Genomic DNA, 21139 nt, shown 5'->3' on the forward strand with positions numbered 1-21139 from the left:
TGATGGTAAGGGGCCAGTCAAAGTCCTGCATCGAAATCATATCCTGCCTTTGGGACAGGCAGTCAGGCTACATACACAGGCAGACATCATGCCTACTCCATCACCTAGAGCTTTGAGGCGTAGGAGAGCAAAGGAGAAGCGGAAAACTGCTGAGTTAGCAAACTCTCCTCTTGTAGTTGATTCCGTTCCAAGAGAACGCCATTCTTCTGATTCAGAGTCTGAGTTTGGGTTTTATGTTGAGGATGTGACAGATATTCCTCCAATGGCAGAGATCCAGATTGAAACCCCTGTACGAGATGTAGAATGCTCAGAGTCTTGTGATTCTCATAGTAGTTCCGAAGCACTTATAGCTCCATGTCAAAGTGAAACTTCTGCTGTTCAGCATGAGCCTAATGTTGAAAGGGTTGATGTGACTGACGATGTAATGGCTGTAGGTCATGATAATGCTATGCAGACTCCAGCTACTAGTGGTGAAGGTACTGAAGTTCAGTCAGATGTGGTACCTCCTGTAGTACGAAGATCCTGTAGGGAGAGAAAGCTTAATACCCGATTTACATATGATACATTAGGAGAGCCACATACTGAGATTGTTGCATCAAAGCGATGTAGTGTTAATGTAGCAGCTACCAATGCTTTGTATTTTTCTAGTGGCTACAAAAGTTCACATGCTTGGTGGTGCAATGCGAATGCATTATGCAATGTGTGTGACAATATTCCCACACTTGTACCAATTAGTCTTAGCCCTGTCTAAAAACATGGTCACTCCTTAGATGGTGTGGGTGTTTTCTATGACCAGCATGGGGGCATACTGGACTTTTGGTGGGGGGAGTGTGTAGGGACCCCTTAAAATATGCCTTACAAATACGCCTTATTTTGAAAATTGCAGAGTATTAAAATATATACTTTTGATATTTTGTTTTTTGTTTATTTGATAATGTGATGTAACAAAATGTACCAACATTCTTTGTTTCTTTATCATTTGTACTGTTTGCCTTTACTCAAATGAGGTGTTCTGTTGAACTGAAGTGTTTTAATGTTGACCAATCAGCATTGAGATTGTTGAAAGTTTACGGACGCACGTTGCGTTAAGTTACGTGAAGGGGGAGGAGCATCGCACATGGCATGAGAAGACGCAATTTGGCTGCTTGTGTGAGAAGTGCGTCATTTTGGAGACTTAATATATTCTGTGTAATATAAGGCCCAAAGTGTAGAGAAACGACGTGTGGTTTATTTTGTTTTTGATATTTGAAGTGTTTTATTTTTGTATTTCTGTCATCTTCTTCGTGATCTTTGAGTCATGGCGCTGAGTCAAGATCTGCGTGATGAGGGCTTAACAGCTAGTGACATTCAAATTCATGGTCAATAACTGTGTCGAAGTTATTGGACGTTCGTGGTGGACTTCGGAATTCTTCCAGGACTGGAAAGATTGTGTGGTTAGTCGTCGTGGGACATGGATCAACTGCATTCATCGCTATCGGGACTGCTTGTGTGAAACTGTTCGTATCGTAAGTGACTTCCCATTGCTTCTTTCGTCGGATGGACGTAAGTGAACTCATTTTTCGGATCTGTTAAATGTGCGGGAGTACATTGAATTCGTCAGCCGAGCCGTAAATGTGCACCAACGAACTGGGCCCCAACGATAACGAACGACCGTATATTTGACTGCGTCACTGACTCGTGTATATTTGACTGCGTCACTGACTCGTGTATATTTGACTGCGTCACTGACTCATAACTGATTTTCACACTGAAAGGGAAAAACACTTATGTTGTGAATCGTGGTTTTTTTTTCAAGTGTTTAATTGTTTTTGAACAAAATATTGTTTTTATTTTCCTTATTGCTCTACATGTCTCAGTAGAAAAGTGTTTAGCCTATATCTAACAGGGTTCTGAATTTGTCCACTTGTATGTTGCTGATTGAGGACAGTGTTTTAAAGTAGAAAAGGAAAAAGGTAAAAATGCAAGTGTAAAAACAAACATAAAAGAGACAAGGAACAGTTCTGAGACTGAACAGGTGATTTTGCATATTTTATTTACAAAAAAAAGAATAAGTAATTTACATACCATTGGGTATAAGTTTTTATCTGTCTTCATATATAAAAAAAGGTGTTTCCTTGTTTTGTTTTCTTTTAAAGGGGGTTATTACATTAATGTAAAATAAATATTTGTTAGTTTTTTTCCCTTAACATTTGTATTCTGGTATTTCTTTGGAGTTTGATAAGTTTATTCATTTAACAAGGTACTGATTTCTAGGAAACTATAAATAAGAATTATTTAATTTATCATTTTAGTAAAAGTATTGTGTAATTGGTATAGGGAAAAATACTTTACGTTAATTTGCATTGAAAGAAAAAATACCGGCCAAATTCACCATTCAACTGCCGGGAATCCAGGGTTCCCTTTCGTAAAGGGAACTCCCGCTGCATCGATACTCGATACTTTGGGGAATGCCCTCGGCATGACGCGTCTGAAGTCTGTAATGGAACTATTCCAATCTTGATTGGTGCTCGTCACTCGTGACGTTGCATGTGACGGTGATCCGGAAGCTATAAAAGGGCAACGGAACATAGCCGCATCAGCTTTCTGTCTTCAGCAAGCGTTCTGTGTGACTGTATTGTCTTATTTGGTGTTGTTTGTCTATCTCAATATATATATGGCGAATATAGAGAAACGACTCAGGCGGTGTGCGTCCCCTTGCTCGCGCTATTTGAGCGAGGGTGACACGCACTCGTTTTGTGTTGTTTGTCTGGGAGTGGAGCATGCACGGGCAGTGCTCGAGGGCGCTGTCTGTGCAAACTGTTTTCAGCTATCTATGAGAGAGCTCCGCTCCCGTTTGAGCTTGTTCGATCAATCAGATCAGGCTCGCGTTTCCAGTGCATCAGGCCCCGCGTCTGTTGAGGCAGCGCGCCGCTTGTATGCATGGGATTCGCACGTGGAGCTGGCAGATAACACTGAGACGGTTGCGACCCTTTCTCAGTGTTTATTAACCAGCTCCACTGGTCTCGCGCACGGTTCGGAAGCCCGCGCTGCGGCTTCTTCCGACCGTGTTAAAGACACAGCGTTTGATTTATCTGGCTCCGAGGGGTTAGATATTATCAACACTGAATCACATAAATATGGGGATTCGCCACCCCATATTCCCGTTATTGAGGAATTGCTGGAGGTTGTGACCAGGGCAGTGGTTAAATTAAACGTTGAATGGCCATATAATAAGCAGGAAGCGACTAAGAAAAATAAAATGGATGAGCGCTTCCTGCAGAACCAGTCACAATCTTTGTGTCAGAGCCTTCCCTTTTTCACTGATCTTCATACTGAGGTATCGAGATCGTGGGAAAATCCATGTTCATCTCAATTATTTTCCCCCCATGTATATATTTACTCATCTATTAGGGAATCTAATGAGAATGGTTATGGGGTGATGCCTCGGGTTGAGGAATATTTTGCGAAATATTTTCTCCCTGACGTTGCGTCACCCCTGATAGCTCAGACACTTCCCTCCAAATCTCGTACATCGAATTTGTTAGGGAAAGCTTATATGGCGGTGGGTCGAGCCGGTGCATGCCTACACACGATGGGGTTATTACAGGCATACCAGGCTGACCTCCTCAAAGAGGTGGATGATAACTGGGAGGTCTCACTCAACGGTATTACTGAATTTCGTAGAGTAGCTGACTTATCTCTCCGTATTATTAAGGAGACGGCTCGTGCTATTGGCCGTTCTATGGCAGCAATAGTCGTCACAGAGAGACATTTATGGCTTAATCGCTTGGGGATCGAGGAGAAAGACAGGGCTTTCCTTCTCGATGCCCCCCTTTCACCTTCTGGCCTCTTTGGCGACGCGGCGAGAACCGTTGTCGAAAGGTTTCAGGAGGCAGAGCGACAATCAGCTATCCCCAGTTGTCAATCTAGGTCTCATGGGGTTGCTGCCAGGGGGCAGCCTCAGGGGACAGCCGCCAGTTCAACATATTTTGAGAAGGTTTCCTCTCGTGCCCCCCCGTATAAGGCTTGGGGCCAGAAGAGACATTCTCGTATGAAGCCCTCTATATCGAGGACAGGTCTGAGGACTGTCTCTCGGGCTAAGATGGCTTCAACTAAGAGGTCTTGTCGTAACACGCAGACCCTTATGGCCGTTCCCCCAGGAGAGCGAGTACAGGAGTCTCGCCCCCTTATACAGCCCTTAGGAAATCGATGTTTACTTCCCGCCGCCGATGGCGCTTCGGGACACATCGGCTTCCAGCGAACACAAATCGCAGTATCTGCCCGGAAACGTTGCGGCCCTGTCGAGTTCGCCGCCTCTCAGGAGGTCTGTAGAGAGCATATTTCGGTTAGTTCCTGCCAGTTAGCTGCTTCAGGTCACCGAAACCATTTGAACATTTTTAGCCAAGGCCAGTCTCGAGGGACTGGTCCCCATAATAGCATATTTAGACACCCCGAGGGGTCTTCAAAATATAGCCTGGAGGGTCCTGCTTACAGCGGAGCTAATATAAAAATATTATCTACTAAGGGTGGTTCACATGTCTGCCAGCCCCGAGCAGGGTTGGTTCTTGGAACAGGAAGTCAAGTCTCTCTTAACAAAGGAAACCTCAAGGTGAGCTCTTCCTCGGGTTCGGGAGCCCGGGTTCTACAGCCGGTACTTCATAGTTCCTGTGAGGGAAGGGGAGTAAGGCCTTGTTTCGGATCTCAGGGTAATGGATCAACCTCCGAGGGGGTTCAGATTCAAGATTCCGACTGTCAGTCAGACCAGCTCCGAGGACTGGTCTGTCGTGATAGATCCACAAGGCCCTTAACTCCTCATTCCCTTCTAACCCCATCACGGGAAGTTTCCGAGATCTGCTTTTGGGGGAAAAGCACATCAGTTCCGGATTCTTCCATTCGGCCTAGTATTGTATCCCCGCACCTCCTTGGAATGCATGGTCACTGTCCTAGCTCCATGGAGTCTTCAGGGCATCCTCATTCCTGTCCATTGACTACTAGAGCAGACAGTTCAACACCGAGATGTTGTTTCGAGTCTCGTGAGGTGCTAGGGAATATGGCTCAGAGTCTAGGAAAAATCACCAGTGCCTCTTCAGAGAAACCGATTCCTGGGGGCGGTGTAGGTTATAGTCATGATGCAGGCACAATTGTCTCCAGCTCAGACACTCATCTTCCTTACCATAGTCATGAATATCAAGCTAGGCCAGGCCACCACTACGTGACCTTATTAAAGAGTGGGCTCGCTGGCAGCAGTGTTCAACATACTATTCTTTGGCCTGCTGTACATGGGGGCCCTGTAGTAGTGGCTCAGGACCAATGGGTTTTCCCCGAGAGGGAACCCACTCCGCATGACCAGAGTTACGCGCACATGCCCTCGTTTTCTGATCATGGGGAGGAAGTTATGGTTCCTGCTCCTAGTACCTGTGTTGGAAACACAGGGTCTGAGGAAACTTCAGAGAGACCATTAGGTTCTATTTTTGACAGACACTATGTCGATGGTCTCTCTGATCAAAGAGGGGGCAGTCATCCTGTCGAGGCAGGGGCTGCAGCCCGGGGATTTCGAACTCCACCCCAAGTTGGCTTTAGCCGGGATGGAGGTCGGTTTGTCAGAGGTGCTCCTGTTTCCCCTTTATGTGGACGGCCACCTTCTGCGCCACCTCTCCCATGCTCTTCCAGCTCTGCTGGGTTTGGATATCATGATACAGACATGGTTGAGGCCATGTCTGTGTATACTTTCCCCGATTGTTCTGCCCCCGGGGGTTCTAGAGTACAAGAGGGTTCAGCAGTTACTCTTAGTGGCCCTGTACTGACAGGCCCAAATATGGCTTCCAAACATCTGGGCCCTTCTGGCAGGCCTTCCGCGGTGAATCCGGATCAGGATGGTCCTCCCTCTTCAGCCCAAGGTCATGATATTTCACCCTTGGCGGTAGCCCAGGAAGCTACTGGATTGGCCCCTGAGGGGGACCAATTCATAAATTCTGGTCTCTCAACCGAGGTTGTTGAGACCATTGTAAACTCTAGAGCCCCCTCCACGAGGAAACTTTATGCATTTAAATGGAAAATTTTTATTTTATGGTGCAGAGAACATCAGTTGGACCCAGTTAACTGCCCAGTGGCTTCAGTACTGGAGTTCCTCCAGAATCGTTTCTCTGACGGGCTCTCCCCGTCCACGCTTAAGGTCTATGTGGCGGCTATATCAGCCTTCCACACGCCTTTAGGGGTGAGCACGCTGGGGACACACCCACTCATAATTCGTTTCCTTCGTGGAGCCAGGAGGATGAGGCCTGCTATCCAGCCTAGGGTCCCCACGTGGGACCTGGCAGTGGTCCTCGAAGGTTTATCCCTGGCACCCTTCGAACCCCTGGATAAGGTGTCTGAGAAATTTTTATCCTTTAAGGTAGCCTTCCTGCTCGCTATTACTTCCCTGAAACGAGTTGGCGACCTGCAGGCGCTATCTGTGGCTCCCTCTTGCCTCGAGTTCTCTCCTGGCAGAGTGAGAGCCATTCTCCACCCTAGACCTGGCTACGTGCCTAAGGTGCCCACAAATGTGGCACGGTCTATAATCCTTCCGGCCTTTCATCCTCCACCGCATGTGTCGGCTGATCAAGCTAAGTTACACTTGTTATGCCCGGTCCGAGCTCTTGAGGCCTATGTACATAGGACCTCGGGCTGGAGGAAGTCGGACCAGCTGTTTGTGTGTTTTGGGTTATCCAAGAAGGGCTCCCCGGTCTCCAAGCAGACTATTAGCAAGTGGATAGTAGAGGCTATTTCTTCAGCTTACGAGGTGCGCAATCTGCCTTCACCTCTCCTGATAAAAGCTCACTCAACCAGAGGAGTGGCATCCTTTAGAGCCTTGCTAGCAGGGGTTTCTCTTCAAGAGGTCTGTGATGCCGCTGGCTGGGCCTCCCCACACACCTTCATCAAACATTACAGTCTGGATCTGTCCTCTACACCAGGTTCACAAGTTCTCATGTCTTGAGTGTGCCAGATTGCTTCACACCAGGGCAGGGTCTCTCAGTGTGGCGGCGTGGGTATTCGTTCCCCAAAGTATCGAGTATCGATGCAGCGGGAGTTCCCTTTACGAAAGGGAACGCACGCGTGATCTTGCGTTATTTCCTTATCATTTCTCGCAGGTGTTTGGTTGTGAAACATAGTTTGTGAACCAGACAGAACCAGACAGTTTCTGTGTTTTAACTGTGTTTGATTATCATCTCGTTTGCGTTTGCTTTATAATGCCGAGTTCACTTCCTGTCTCCTGAGATTCCTTAATCTGATCAATTTTTGAAGGCAGCATAGATCTATCCTTTGATATCCCATGCTTTCCATTCTGTAACACTTGAGCTAGAAACATAAAGATGGCGTCTGAAAGTTGCAGCTGGGGGTCAGTTTGTGTGTAAATGTACAGTTTTGATAAACATTTTCTATATATAAAGTAATTTCTAGCGAGAAATCACTATTGTAGTCATTAAATCACCTAGTTCTCTTACGAGAGGTCTCTCGTACTGCGTAAGATATCTTACGCTAGGGGAAAATCCTTTTTCCGCGAGATATTGAAGCCAAAAATTATCCTTAATTTTGTAATAATGCAAAACGCGTTGCGGCAGCATGCAGACATAGGCGAGGCAGCTTGCGCGCCTATTGGCTGCTCTGCGGCAACTGCAGCAGCCTATCGAGCGAGGCCTGGCGTGACGCCAGACCCAATCAGGGCACTTCGCGCCCGCTGCGTCACGTCCCGCCGAAATGGGCGTGGTCTAGGCCTATAAATACCGCTCGCAGGCAGCTATTATCTGATTTTTCATCCTTCAAGCGAAGCACACGCATCGCTGGAGCTGGAGAAGAAGCCGCGCCGTCTGAGAGAGAGCACCTTCAGCGGGACGAGTCACTGAAGTCGCTGGCCGCGCCGCCTTCCTGCCTTCCTGCTGCGCTTTCCGGCGCTCATATCCTTTCCATTACACTGTACTCTGTTTGTGTGTGTGTGTCGCCGCTGTCTTTTTCAAGATGCCTTCCTGCGGCTCGTGCAGAGCCACACTCCGCGACGGGGACCGCCACGTGGTTTGCGTTTCCTGCCTGGGTGAGGAACATGCAGTTCTCGCGCTCGCTGACGGCGGCTGCCCTCACTGCGAGCTGATGACTATGGCGACTCTGAGGACTCGCCTGGCCTTCTTCGCTGAGACTGCTCCCCCGCCCGCCGCGGTGTCGCGCCGTAAAAAGCGCCGTGCCCAGCGGGTCCCGGAACCTTCCCCCAGCCGCCAAAGCTCGCCGGTTCGCCCGCTTGCCGACATCGCTGATGAGGAAGCCCTGCTGGGAGAGGATGATTCCTGCTCTATCCTGGCGTCAGGGAGTGAGGATTGGGCGGGCTCTGAGGATCCCGCGCCCCCTGCCCGCACATCGTCAGGCAAGAGAGCGTCCATTGAGACGGAGCTCATGCGAGTACTCATGCATCACATCAACCAAGATGGCAGCATGTCTTCACACGTCTACATTTCTGTCCTTGTGGTTTAATGTTTCTGTCTTTTAATGGTGCTGTCTCGGAGATACTGGACCTGTTTTGAGTAAGCTAGGTTACTGTCTCTGATCTGTAAAATCGATCATTTTCTCGGCCAGGCGAACGTTGTAGCTGGTTTACAAACATTGTGCTGGGATTAATCTGCACTAGCCGCTTTCTGTATTCATCACTTACTCATAACTAAATGAGTCTATGAAGGATTCAGTTCGTCACACGTCCATCTGGGATTTAACTGAAGTGAAACTTACTTTCTCACCGCATTGGATGATCTGGGACGTACTGTCAGTGCGGAGCCTGCTCAACGGATCCAAATCGCCGAAAAGCTGTTTGAGTCTTATGAGTCTGAACTTCTTATGAGAAAGGGAAGTGCTTTTTCTTGCCTTCGTGACGTGTGCTTGAAATTTTATCCATACTCTGTATGACCCGGCTGGTCCTGATTTTAATCCACTTTTTTTTCACAGCATTGCTTCATTGGGATTGATTTCCTGTTTACATGTGACGTGACGCAACGTCATCTGTCACAGGAGGAGGTCGAAAAGCTGGACTGGATTACTAGAAATCGGCTAGGAATGGAATGTCTAATGGCGCTGCACTTTTTTGTGCTGTGCTTACTTTCCTTGAGCGGAACGTGTGGAAGCCTGCACAGGATTAACTACTCCAGTGCAGGTCTTTTAAATACTGTTACATTACGCTGGGGCACGAGCGCATCTGTTTGTGCGTCGGACTCGGACATTAAATGCCACTGTATAGTCTTATCTTCTGAGACTGTTAAATTGGCCCGTTTAATCAGTATTATGACCTTACAAGATAATTTCACTGTTTCTGAAAGCTGCCTTCGTAGCTTTGTACTAAATATAAGATCTAAGAATGAATCCACAAATCAATCACGCAAACTGAGGTGTTTAATTGTTCTGTTGCTATTGATATCAGGAAATGTGCAACCCAACCCAGGCCCTGACTCTGTTATAAGTTTTAATACCCCTGCTGATTTTAAATCTAGAGCTGGTCTTGGTTTTATTCATTTGAATGTTCGTAGTCTGATTGCAAAGATGGATATGATTCGCATTTGGGCATGTTCAACTGATGCTGATGTAATCGTTTTATCAGAAACCTGGCTAAGCAAGTCTGTCCTGAATGAAGATATCTGTATTGATGGATATAATGTATATAGGACCGACCGTCCCAGAAGGGGTGGGGGTGTTGCAGTATATATCAAACGTAAGTTTCGTGTAAATGTGCTTCTCTCTAAATCAGTGAGTAAGCAATTTGAATTTTTAGCTCTTGATCTTGAGGTCTCTAGGACTCTCCATATTACGGTAGTTAGTTGCTATAGGACTCCCTCAGCTGTAAAGGATGCTCTGCCTTCTTTAATGCAGCTTTTATCAGGACTGAATCCGAAAGAAATAGTAGTTATTGGAGATCTAAACTGGAACTGGTTACATCCAGTATCTGATGATTTTAAAGCGTACTGTAACTCACTAAATCTCTTTCAGCTTGTTGATAGTCCAACTAGACCTAATCTGAAATGTCCGGATAAATCATCTTTAATTGATCTTATCCTAACCAATGTTCCTTACAAATACTCAGTAGCTTCTGTTTTCGCAAATGACGTTAGTGACCACTGCGTTGTTGCCACAGTCAGAAATACAAAAATTCCCAAAACCAAGCCAAGCATCATTGTTAAGCGTGACATGAAACATTTTACAGAGCAAGGGTTCTTTCATGACTTGTTTTATTTTGATTGGGATAAAATGTATCTCATTTCTGATGTCGAAAATGCCTGGAATTTTTTTTACGATGGTTTCAAGGAAATTGTTGATAAGCATGCTCCCCTCAGAAAGTATAGAGTAAAAGGCCGTAACAATGCATGGTTTACTGTAGATTTAGCCAGCTCACTTCACGAACGTAATAAGGCCTGGGCAAAAGCCAGGAAAACAAACCTGGATTCTGATTGGCTACTCTTTAGGAGGCTACGCAATTTGTGCACAGTGGCTATAAGAAAGGCCAAAGCAGACTATTTTTTAATGGAAACTTCAAATAATTTAAATAACCCGTTAAAATTTTGGAAAACAATTAAATCCTTGGTTGGAAACAAAACTTCCATTGAGTTGCCACCATGTGTTCTTAAGGACTCCCGTAAATTATCTGATAAGGCTGAAATGCTTGGTTGTTTTAATGAGCACTTTATTGCCTCGGGTTCCTTATTTGATTCAGTCAACTCTACATACCAGAATCGTTCAACAAGCTATACATATGGTCAAAGTAGACTCATTAATTCTTTTAATTTTAATCCATTTTTAGTTTCAGAAGTGCATAAAGCCCTCACACTTTTAGACATTAGAAAATCAGCTGGTCCTGATAAACTGGAGCCTTTTTTTCTACAGTTAGCATCCGATTTTATTGCTCCACCTTTGACCTATCTTTTTAATCTATCTTTAGACACAAATGAAATTCCACTTATATGGAAATCTGCATTTGTTCTTCCTTTGCTAAAAGGGGGTGACCCGTCAGATTTAGATAATTATAGACCCATCTCGAAACTGTCCGTCCTGGCCAAGGTTATGGAAACTATGGTAAATGAACAATTGAAAGAGTTTTTATCTACTAACAATATTTTGTCAAAATATCAATCAGGTTTTCGTAAAAAACACAGCACAACTACAGCAGCTTTAAAAGTAGTAAATGATTTTATTGATGCTTTAGACACAAAACAACACTGTGCAGCTCTTTTTATTGATCTATCTAAGGCAGAGCGTGGGCATCCGGTTTGCTTCGCCTCAGGGTCAATCAGAAGTGCGTCACAGCTCTGAAACCTTGGAGAGCGAACGACTGGTACCAATCAGGTGTAAGCCTGGGGACTTCCTCGAGGGTGAAAGTGGTGTCCACGGACGCGTCCACCTCGGGATGGGGAGCGCTGCTCGAGGGCAGACCGTTCTTCGGCCAGTGGTCGGAACGGGAGAGGCTCCTGCACATAAACTGCCTCGAAATGCTGGCAGTAGACAACGCGCTGACGCGTTTTTGTCCCCAAATAAAAGGACGCCACGTCCTGGTCCGTTCGGACAACATGTCTGTGGTGTCCTACATAAATCGCCAGGGCGGCCTCAGGTCCAGGAACCTGTACAGGCTGGCAGAGCGCCTCCTGGTATGGGCTCAGTGCAACCTGCGCTCGCTCAGAGCAGCGCACGTGCCGGGGCTCCTGAATATAGGACCAGACAGACTGTCCAGGAACAATGTTCCGGCAGGCGAATGGTCTCTACACCCACAGACAGTCCAACTGCTGTGGAAGAAATTCGGCAGAGCGGAAGTAGACCTGTTCGCGTCTCAAGAAAACGCTCACTGTCCGGAATTTTTCTCCAAGAGCAGGGACGCGCTGGCCCATGTGTGGCCCCGCCGCCCGCTCTATGCTTTTCCCCCCGTCTCTCTCCTGCCTCAGGTGATAGAGCGGATCAGGGAAGACGGATGCTCAGTATTGCTGGTGGCACCGTTCTGGGAAAACCAACCTTGGTTCCCAGTCGTGATGCAGTTCCCAGTCGCTGCCCCGTGGCCAGTACCAGTGAGGAGAGACCTCCTCTCACAGGCCCACGGCTCGATCTGGCATCCTCACCCGGAATTATGGTCCCTTCATGTCTGGGCCATCAACGGGTACATGTTGGACTCCCTAAAGGAGTATTAAACACGATCACGCAGGCTAGAGCTCCGTCTACGAGACGGCTCTACTCCTCGAAATGGTCAGTGTTTTCGGGCTGGTGCACAGCCCGTGGTGTGTCACCCACAGACTGTGGTGTGACGGAGGTGCTTTCCTTCCTACAAGAGCTGCTGGATAAGGGCAGGGCCCCCTCCACGCTCAAAGTTTATGTGGCGGCTATAGCAGCGTTCTCAGGAACAACGCTTGGTCAGTCAATAAGAAGGAACGATTTAGTCATCCGCTTCCTTAGAGGGGCTAAGAGACTGAATCCTCCCAGACCTCCCTCAGTCCCCGTATGGGACCTTTCTACGGTTCTGGAAGCCATGAAAGGTGCGCCATTTGAGCCTTTACAGTCAATTGATTTGAAACACCTGTCTTTCAAGACTGTGTTTCTGCTGGCTCTCGCTTCAGTGAAGCGCATAGGGGACCTACACGCGCTCTCTGTGAGCGCGGCGTGCATGGAGTTTGGGCCTAATGACTCAAAAGTTATACTCAAACCTAAGCACGGTTATGTTCCAAAATCCCTCAACACACCGTTTAGGGCGCAGGTTATCTCCCTCTCAGCCCTACCGGTCCCTGATGAGGAAAGAGACGCGAGCCTCCTTTGCCCAGTCAGGGCATTACGAGCTTATGTGTCTCGCTCGTCTGTTTTCAGACAGACGGTGCAGCTCTTTGTTTCGTTTAGCGGACGTTCTAAGGGACTAGCCGCGTCGAAACAGAGCCTATCCAGATGGATAGTTGATGCTATAGCGCTGGCATACGCCTCCAAGGGCATGCAGTGCCCGTTGGGTGTCAGAGCGCACTCCACGAGAGGCATGGCCTCTTCGTGGGCCTGGTCAAGTGGGATTGCCTTGCAAGATATTTGTATGGCGGCAGGCTGGGCCTCCCCGTCTACATTTATAAGGTTCTATAACCTAGAGGTTCCCGCCCTGCAGGCCAGGCTGCTGTCGGTCTAAGTTTACCAGTATTATCTGACCTGATGCTATCAGCTCAGAATGCTGCGTCTACTGAGCACAGCTCAATGTTCGACAGTGAAAAGTAGCAGCACGAGATGTGCCTGGGCAAACTGTGTAAGACCCACATTTCCCCATCAGTTCAGGCCGTACCCCGCCCTGTCTGTATGATGAAATTCGCGTCTAAGCGACGCTGCCATATGTGGAAGAGTGCGGCTTCGCCCCTCCCTCTTCCCGGACTCCCTGTGAGTTCCCTGAGTGATTGTGCACTATATTTTCCCCCGGGCTTTCGCCCTTGGGTCTTTGGTGTCAGATCTCAGCATGCACGGCGTTTTGCATTGGGTCCCCTAGCGTAAGATATCTTACGCAGTACGAGAGACCTCTCGTAAGAGAACGTACTCCGTTACTAACGTAACCTCGGTTCTCTCTAGAAGAGGGAACGAGTACTGCGTATCTTGCCGTGCATGCACACGCTCTGGTTGCTTCGATTATGAAAAACCAGATAATAGCTGCCTGCGAGCGGTATTTATAGGCCTAGACCACGCCCATTTCGGCGGGACGTGACGCAGCGGGCGCGAAGTGCCCTGATTGGGTCTGGCGTCACGCCAGGCCTCGCTCGATAGGCTGCTGCAGTTGCCGCAGAGCAGCCAATAGGCGCGCGAGCTGCCTCGCCTATGTCTGCATGCTGCCGCAACGCATTTTGCATTATTACAAAATTAAGGATAATTTTTGGCTTCAATAACTCGCGGAAAAAGGATTTTCCCCTAGCGTAAGATATCTTACGCAGTACTCGTTCCCTCTTCTAGAGAGAACCGAGGTTACGTTAGTAACCGAGTACGTTTTCAACGAAGCTCGCTCTATTTTGCTGTAGATCATTAAACCATTAGGCTGCCTCAGAAGTCTGTCCGAAATCAGTTTCGTGAGGTGCCTTGGTGCACAGACGCTGTCTGCAAAGTCATTGCCTGATAGGGCAGCGAGGCAACAAGTCATTGCCTAAGTCTTCAGACGCAGCTGACGAATGAGTGTCTGTGACATTAGCCCCCTCCCCAGAAGGGCGCGCCATAACAAAAACGTACAGGAGATGAGGGAGGTGGTTTTGGAGGAGATTGAAGAGTAGGAGAAGGGCTGGTACTAACAGGCAGCCAGACAGGCAGATACTCCATGGAGGAACTGATGGTGGGAGAATCCATGAGGGCAATGATGGAAGGAGTGGCCAGATGGTACAGACCCAGAGCGCAGTTAGGACGACAGCCCACGGCAGAGACGATGGAGGGGGGAGTTTTGGCCGGAGCCGGAGGGACGGATGACAGAGGGGAAGCCGGTGGGACGGAGGATAGAGGGGAAGCCGGTGGGATGGAGGATAGAGGCGAAGCCGGAGGGGGGTTGGAAAGAGGGGAAGCCGGTGGGACGGAGGATAGAGGCGAAGCCGGAGGAAAGGAGTACTGAGGTGGAGCCGGTGGGACGGAGGACAGAGGGGAAGCCGGTTGGATGGAGGATAGAGGCGGAGCCGTTGGGGGGTTGGACAGAGGGGAAGCCGGTGGGATGGAGGATAGAGGTGGAGCTGGTGGGATGGAGGACAGAGGGGAAGCCGGTGGGACGGAGGATAGAGGTGAAGCCGGAGGGAAGGAGTACTGAGGTGGAGCCGGTGGGACGGAGGACAGAAGGGAAGCCGGTTGGACGGAGGATAGAGGTGGAGCCGTTGTGGGGTTGGACAGAGGGGAAGCCGGTGGGACGGAGGATAGAGGCGGAGCCGGAGGGACGGATGACAAAGGGGAAGCCGGTGGGACGGAGGACAGAGGTGGAGCTGGTGGGATGGAGGACAGAGGTGGAGCCGGTGGGACGGAGGATAGAGGCGTAGCCGGAGGGACGGAGGATAGAGACGGAGCCGGTGGGTCGGAGGACAGAGGGGAAGCCGGTAGGACGGAGGACAGAGGGGAAGCCGGTGGGACGGAGGACAGAGGTGGAGCCGGTGGGACGGAGGATAGAGGCGAAGCCGGAGAGACGGAGGACAGAGGTGAAGCCGGAGGGAAGGAGTACTGAGGTGGAGCCAGTGAGATGGAGGACTGATGCGGAGCCGGTGGGAAGGAGTACTGAGGTGAAGCCGGTGGGAAGGAGTACTGAGGTGAAGCCGGTGGGAGGGAGGACAGAGGCCAGGGACGGACTGACAATCTGTGCGTTCTGGAAAAGTCCAGAACGGCCGTTCAACCGAGGGCCGTCGGCACAAAAAAAAAAAAAAAAAAAAAAAGGTATAATAAAGCAATACAGCCAACAGCAGGGGCACTAATATGATCACTTATATGCTACGTGTAAAAAACAACAACTGAGGAAGAAGAGTCGGCCTATAGCCACTGACAGAAAGTTCGTTTTATAAGGCTGCACTTTTAAATTTGCTGACATTATATTTGAATAGCAGCTGGTCTCCTACGTGGTGCCTGTGAGTTGCCCACTAAACACATTCTATAAATAGCCCCAACTTGCCGTCGGGGTTCCAGACTTCGAATAAATGGTATAATTTTGCGACCTTTTCAACTAAACGTTTCAATTTGAACTTTTGCCTCTACAAAATTACCCAACTCTCTTTGATTATACGCTGTAATTTGCGTTGCGTATGAGAAACATCAAATGGCAAACGCTCAAAAAGCGGAACAAAACTTGTTTGATCTGAGCAGCGCACAGCATTATCAGCTCGGCCCAGAAAACAGCGATCGCGGACAAAGCAGCTGTGCGGGCTGATCTCGATCACGCGAACATTAGGCTATTACACAGAGCTGCGCGATCCACTGAAAAGCATTTCAATTCAGCGCAGAATTCTCTATCTCTATTATAAACCCACAAATGACTTTGTGATTTAAGCTTGTAAAAAGCCAGATGAAACAGCGCTGATATTCTCAACATATTGACGAAAAAAAACAAAAAAAAACAACAAAAAAAACAGGCAAAACATTGTTCCGAGAACAAACCAGCTAGAAGACATTTCACACCAAAACTTATGAATTAATGCCTAATGCAGTAGGTTTTGTTTAGAAGTTATGGCAGTTTATTTTTATTTTATTTTTCATTTATATTTATACTAAATGTTTGGGCTACTGTTTTTGATAACACATACAATAGGTTTATAGAAAATCAACAAAAAAATCTATAAATATTTTCATAATTTTTCAGGAATTGTTTTTTTTTTTAAACGCTTGTAAGTCTGAACCAGAATATCAAGATATTTTATTATTTCCCATATGATGGTGAAAAGTAAAAAAGTGTCACCATGTTATGTAGGCCTATAATAAATATTGGAGTATAACAAATAAAAATTCCTTCTAGATTATTTTATCCCTTGAGGTAGCCCTCGCACACAAAAAGGTTGGAGACCCCTGGTATAGTAACTATGTTTTATAATTACAAGTTTGTGTAATTTGGGGTTTCTGTAGCCAGTGACATTTCATTATTTGTATTTTATGGCATTGTACATTTTTTGTTTTTATTTGAAGGCTGAGGCTTCATTAATAAACACAACCCCAATAATCATCATTAGTTTTGAGATGTTACTGGCTGTGAATAGCTTGTCTGATAGGCTACAGTAGTGTGGCATAGTATCAGGACATCCTGGCTAGTGTCTGTTGCACACGTCTAGAGGCGAATGGGATGATGGGCCTATTTGGGAGAAAGTCCAGGGCTGTTTTTTAGCCCCAGTCCGTCCCTGACAGAGGCGGAGCCGGTGGGACGGAGGACAGAGGCGTTGCCAGCGCGGAATGACATCCCGGTTTTCTCCAGAGCGGCTGTAAATATAAATGAACTAAATTAATAACTTTTACAACAAAAATGAAACATTACTTAACTTGCTTAAGCTGGACTGGGATGGTATTTTCTTCTGGAAAACAAACTTTGTTGCATTATTTTCCTGTTATCTCTGTAAAGCTGCTTTTGAAACAATCTGTATTGTAAAAACCGCTATATAAATAAAGGTGACGTGACTTGACGATTGACCAAGGGGGAGCCGGTGCGGCCTCAGGGTCGAGGATCTCTGGTGGAGCCGAGGGTGGCAGGAGCCAAAGCTGAGGTGGGGCTGGAGGACTGGCTGAGCTCTGAGGTGAGGGTGAGAGAGGGAAGCTGGACAGGATCAATAACGGTAATTCCAATTCCCAACAGGTCAATGAAACGGTCTCAGTGCCATCTTTAAACAGCGATGATGAAGAACAGACAAATGATTCAGGGTGGGAGGCAGTACCTCAGTGTCCCAGTTTATCAGCCAGTCCTCAGTGTCCAATTCCACCAGAAGTCCCTCAGCCACAGATGTCGCTGGCTCACATCCCTGGTCAGACTCAGTCTGAGGCTCTGGCTCCGGGACGATGGTCGGCGCTGTCCTCTCTTTAACGGACTCTGGCTCACACATCGCGGCAGGCTGAATCTCTCCGTCTGCGGGGGCTCAGATGAAATCTCCTCGGTTCAGTGAGTTGGTGGTGGGCAGGGCTCTGGGTCTGGCTGCACAACATCTGTGAGTTGTGGCTGGAAGAGACTGCTGTTATCCTACGCTTCGCCCACTGTGAACGCTGATCCATTCGGCCACAGTGTGAAGTTGATGTTAGCTTCTGGCGTCCAGCAGGGCATGACGAAACGGAGATCTTCGTCCAGACCACACTGAAATCCCTCCATTAGACAGACGTCGCAGGTGGCAAGATGGAAGCTGTCGAGGAACTCTTCCACGTATCGCTCCAGGTCTCTGCCACTCTGGAACAAAAAAACTGTCTCTCCATCCAACTGAGAATAAGTGACTGTGACAGTTGTATTTTGATTCTGAGAATGTTTACAACTACAAGAAATTATTATTTTTTATATTGATGCAGTTGTGTCTTTCGTTTTCTTTCGCCCTCAGCCATCTGTATCAGACTTTACATTTCAGATCATTGTTTTTTATTAAATGAACACAAACATCAATCAATGTGCATTTCAATATTAGTTACAGTGTTTTATAAGAGAAAAGTAAGAGCCCAAAGTACAACGATCATCTGTTAAATATCAAAAGTATTTGGTCAAGGCACCTTTAGACATTTTTATCAAACATTTTAGACATCATGTTTCTCCATCAATATACAGTAAAAAAGTACAAATATTTTTGAGCGTCATGTTTTGTGAGCCTTGATCTTAAAGTCATGCAGACTTTTATTCCTCCTGTAAGGCTGAAGATTTACATTTATTCATTATCAGACGCTTTTATCAGTGACTTACAAATGAGGAACAAACAGTTTGTTGTAAGAGCCAACAATATTCATAATACACAAGTTTAGAGTAGGATCACAGATTAATACACAGGTTAGGGAAATTACATGCAGGAAAGTAAAACGTATAGTTATTGTAAGTTCATGTGTTTCTGGTTGTGTGTTAGTAACAGAGAGAAGAACTCTTCTCTATTTTCAGACACTAGATGAATGTGGAAAAGAAGTTGAGTTTGCAATCCCAGCTTACATCTGGACTGTTTCTCTTCTATTGGTGTGATTTTTTGTTGTTTTCTATGGCTGATACTGGTTGTTCATGTTCAGTTTTCTGTTCTGCAGTTCAGCCAGTATCAGAGCGAGACGAGATCCCTGAATCAGTCAGATCAAGAGTGTCTCGAGCTGTAATAGTGTTGCTGTGAGCAGCAAATGTGCAGCACTTGATCTGATGATGTTATGGGATTATTGTAATAATATTGCTTCATCTAAAGTTGTCGTACCTTAAAGACTGAACTAGGGGTGTCGCAATATACCGGTGTTGACGATAATCGTGATATTCAAAGCATGAAATATCGACATCGTTTTAATTTAGAGTGTGACAATATACCGGTATTGGCGATAACCACAATGTTTAAAATGAATAGGTCTCTTATGATAACATGACACGTAAATACTCCAGCGCCAGTACCTGGTTGACCTCTCAGGTGGCTGTATTGCACCCGTGAACACCTATCAAATAAGAAGACGACGACCCAGCAACGGCTCAGGGCCTTGTTCAAAATCCTGCCGCGCCACAGAGCGCCATTTACATACTTTTATATTAAATTTACATTATATTTCTCTCAAATCATCGTAAATGACTTCACCCTGTGCTGCAATATACATTTAATTTTACATTCATTTACAGAAATCAGCAGCTTGAATGAAAATTGCTGATGTTATCGGATTTTCAGGAGATATTCTCAATTCATTCAGGTAACGGACGCTCTGAGGTAAAGTGTTCAGATCACAGACTCGACAACTATTGTATTTAATTGTACTGTACAATCATAACATAGTACAGACATTAACTTTATTTCATAATGTCCTTAAACATAACAATATTGCTGGCCAAAAACTGAGAAAGTGTGCGTCCAGTGTGCGATACCTCGAGTTGTCCTAGATGCGACGCGGCGCTGCAGAATGTGTAGCCATCAAACTTTTTACTCATCTCCTGTCCATCACCCTGTGGATTACGCCATTTTACAGAGAGTAAATTGCTATTATTTTAATAGTCATGGAATGGGAAACGTGACATTAACCTGTTAACAGGGGGTTTCTGTGTTCATATATTTAATAAAGGGTGATTATTAAGAACCCCGTTTTCTTTACTCATCTTATTTTTGAATTTGTATTTGCACTTGATTTTTTTTTGTTTCTGCTATCTGCATGACTTTATTGGCAATAGGTTTAAGAGCTTTCAGTTCTTCAGGAAACCTTCAGACAGTGTTTCGCTTCAGTTTGAAACCAGATAAACTTCACATGCTTGTCTTCCTTTCACAAAAATTTGCCATAGATTGAGTACGCAAGAAGTAAAAATGCATGTGCCTTGTGTTTATCAGTATGTTTGTTGGGTTAAAAAGAAAAACGATATAAACAAAGTAAAAATTTATTTGACTGATAACTACGATTATCGAATTATCGAATTATAAGCGGACAATGATCTCCTACTCCTGGATTAAACAGCGGAACGACTGATCCAGTGAATCTGGAGCTCATGGTCAGCAGATGTTTCCTCTCTTTGACATTGTAAAATAACAGCCGACCGTGATCATAATCTAACAGAACTCCCAGTTGTTCAGGTCTCGGCGTCAGTGAGAGAGTAATCAGAGGATTACTATTAAGATCAGAGTTGGTGAAAACACCATTAGGACCGTCTGAACACAAGAACCAGTAACCGTTTGATGGAGTTATAGCAGATCTGTTCTTTGAGCGAAAATGTCCATGTTTCGCCACACCAATTAACCAGTAGTTTTTAGGAGGTTTATCTTCTCGTGCCAAATCAACCTCCCAATAGTGACGTCCAGATGTAAATCTTTGAGCTCCAAATGCACATAATTCATTTGGAAATCCTTCTCTAGTGTGAATATATCCTGGAGCATCTCTCACTGTTTTACAGTCATTAGTGATCATCAGATCTGGATGTGAACGCTCACGGTCAATAGTGATCTGAACTGTGAAGAAAATAATGCAACAATTATTAATACACTTCAATTTAAGTGAGATGATATTTACAAATATGTGCATATTATGCATATTATTATATGACTAAAGATGATGAAATATATATAACTGAGATGATGTCATACCTGCATGTTTCCTCAGTTCTTCTATAATTGTGTCTCCCACAACTAAAAATAAAAAAAAATTGAGACTTTAGAGAAAGAAATCTACTCCTGTATCTGTATCATCAATATATAACAGAAATGATTAGATTTTATCAACTTTTATGAATGGTTTATTCCCCATAATGAAGTTGTATATTTGATTATGTTCACACTATGTTTCTGCAACACTTTGTAAAATATACAGCGGAGTCCAAAAGTCAAAAGACAATCTGGGATACAACACTTCTACACTTGGAAATCAATTTTTTAAACACAATACTTGTGTATGTGTGAGTGTGTGTGAGAGAGAGAGAGAGTGTGTGTGTGTGTGTGTGTGTGTGTGTGTGTGTGTGTGTGTGTGTGTGTGTGTGTGTGTGTGTGTGTGTGTGTGTGTGTGTGTGTGTGTGTGTGAATAGTTCAGTCCTAAACTCTGTTATAAACCTGTAATATTAATG

At 46.0% G+C, this 21139-nt stretch overlaps 2 protein-coding genes across 3 annotated transcripts in view; one reads left to right on the plus strand and one right to left on the minus strand.

Annotated features, from left to right (window-relative positions):
- LOC309492652 (butyrophilin subfamily 1 member A1-like) overlaps positions 1-21139 on the minus strand; it is a 255379-nt gene that overhangs the window by 74239 nt on the left and 160001 nt on the right. The gene's annotated exons all lie outside the window — the stretch shown is intronic.
- On the plus strand, positions 11287-13596 carry LOC309492648 (uncharacterized protein). 2 transcript variants are annotated; one of them, XM_082161644.1, is made up of 2 exons: positions 11287-13118; positions 13549-13596. In XM_082161644.1, coding segments are annotated over exons 1-2 (1737 nt in total). In that variant the 5' UTR covers positions 11287-11383; the 3' UTR covers positions 13551-13596. The 2 variants fall into 2 exon arrangements, with proteins under 2 accessions (XP_082017770.1, XP_082017771.1); XM_082161645.1 differs by lacking the exon at positions 13549-13596 and having other exon boundaries at positions 11287-12826; positions 12863-13381.

This window comes from Leuciscus leuciscus, assembly GCF_965113295.1.
Source record: "Leuciscus leuciscus genome assembly, chromosome: 2".
NCBI lineage: Eukaryota > Metazoa > Chordata > Actinopteri > Cypriniformes > Leuciscidae > Leuciscus > Leuciscus leuciscus.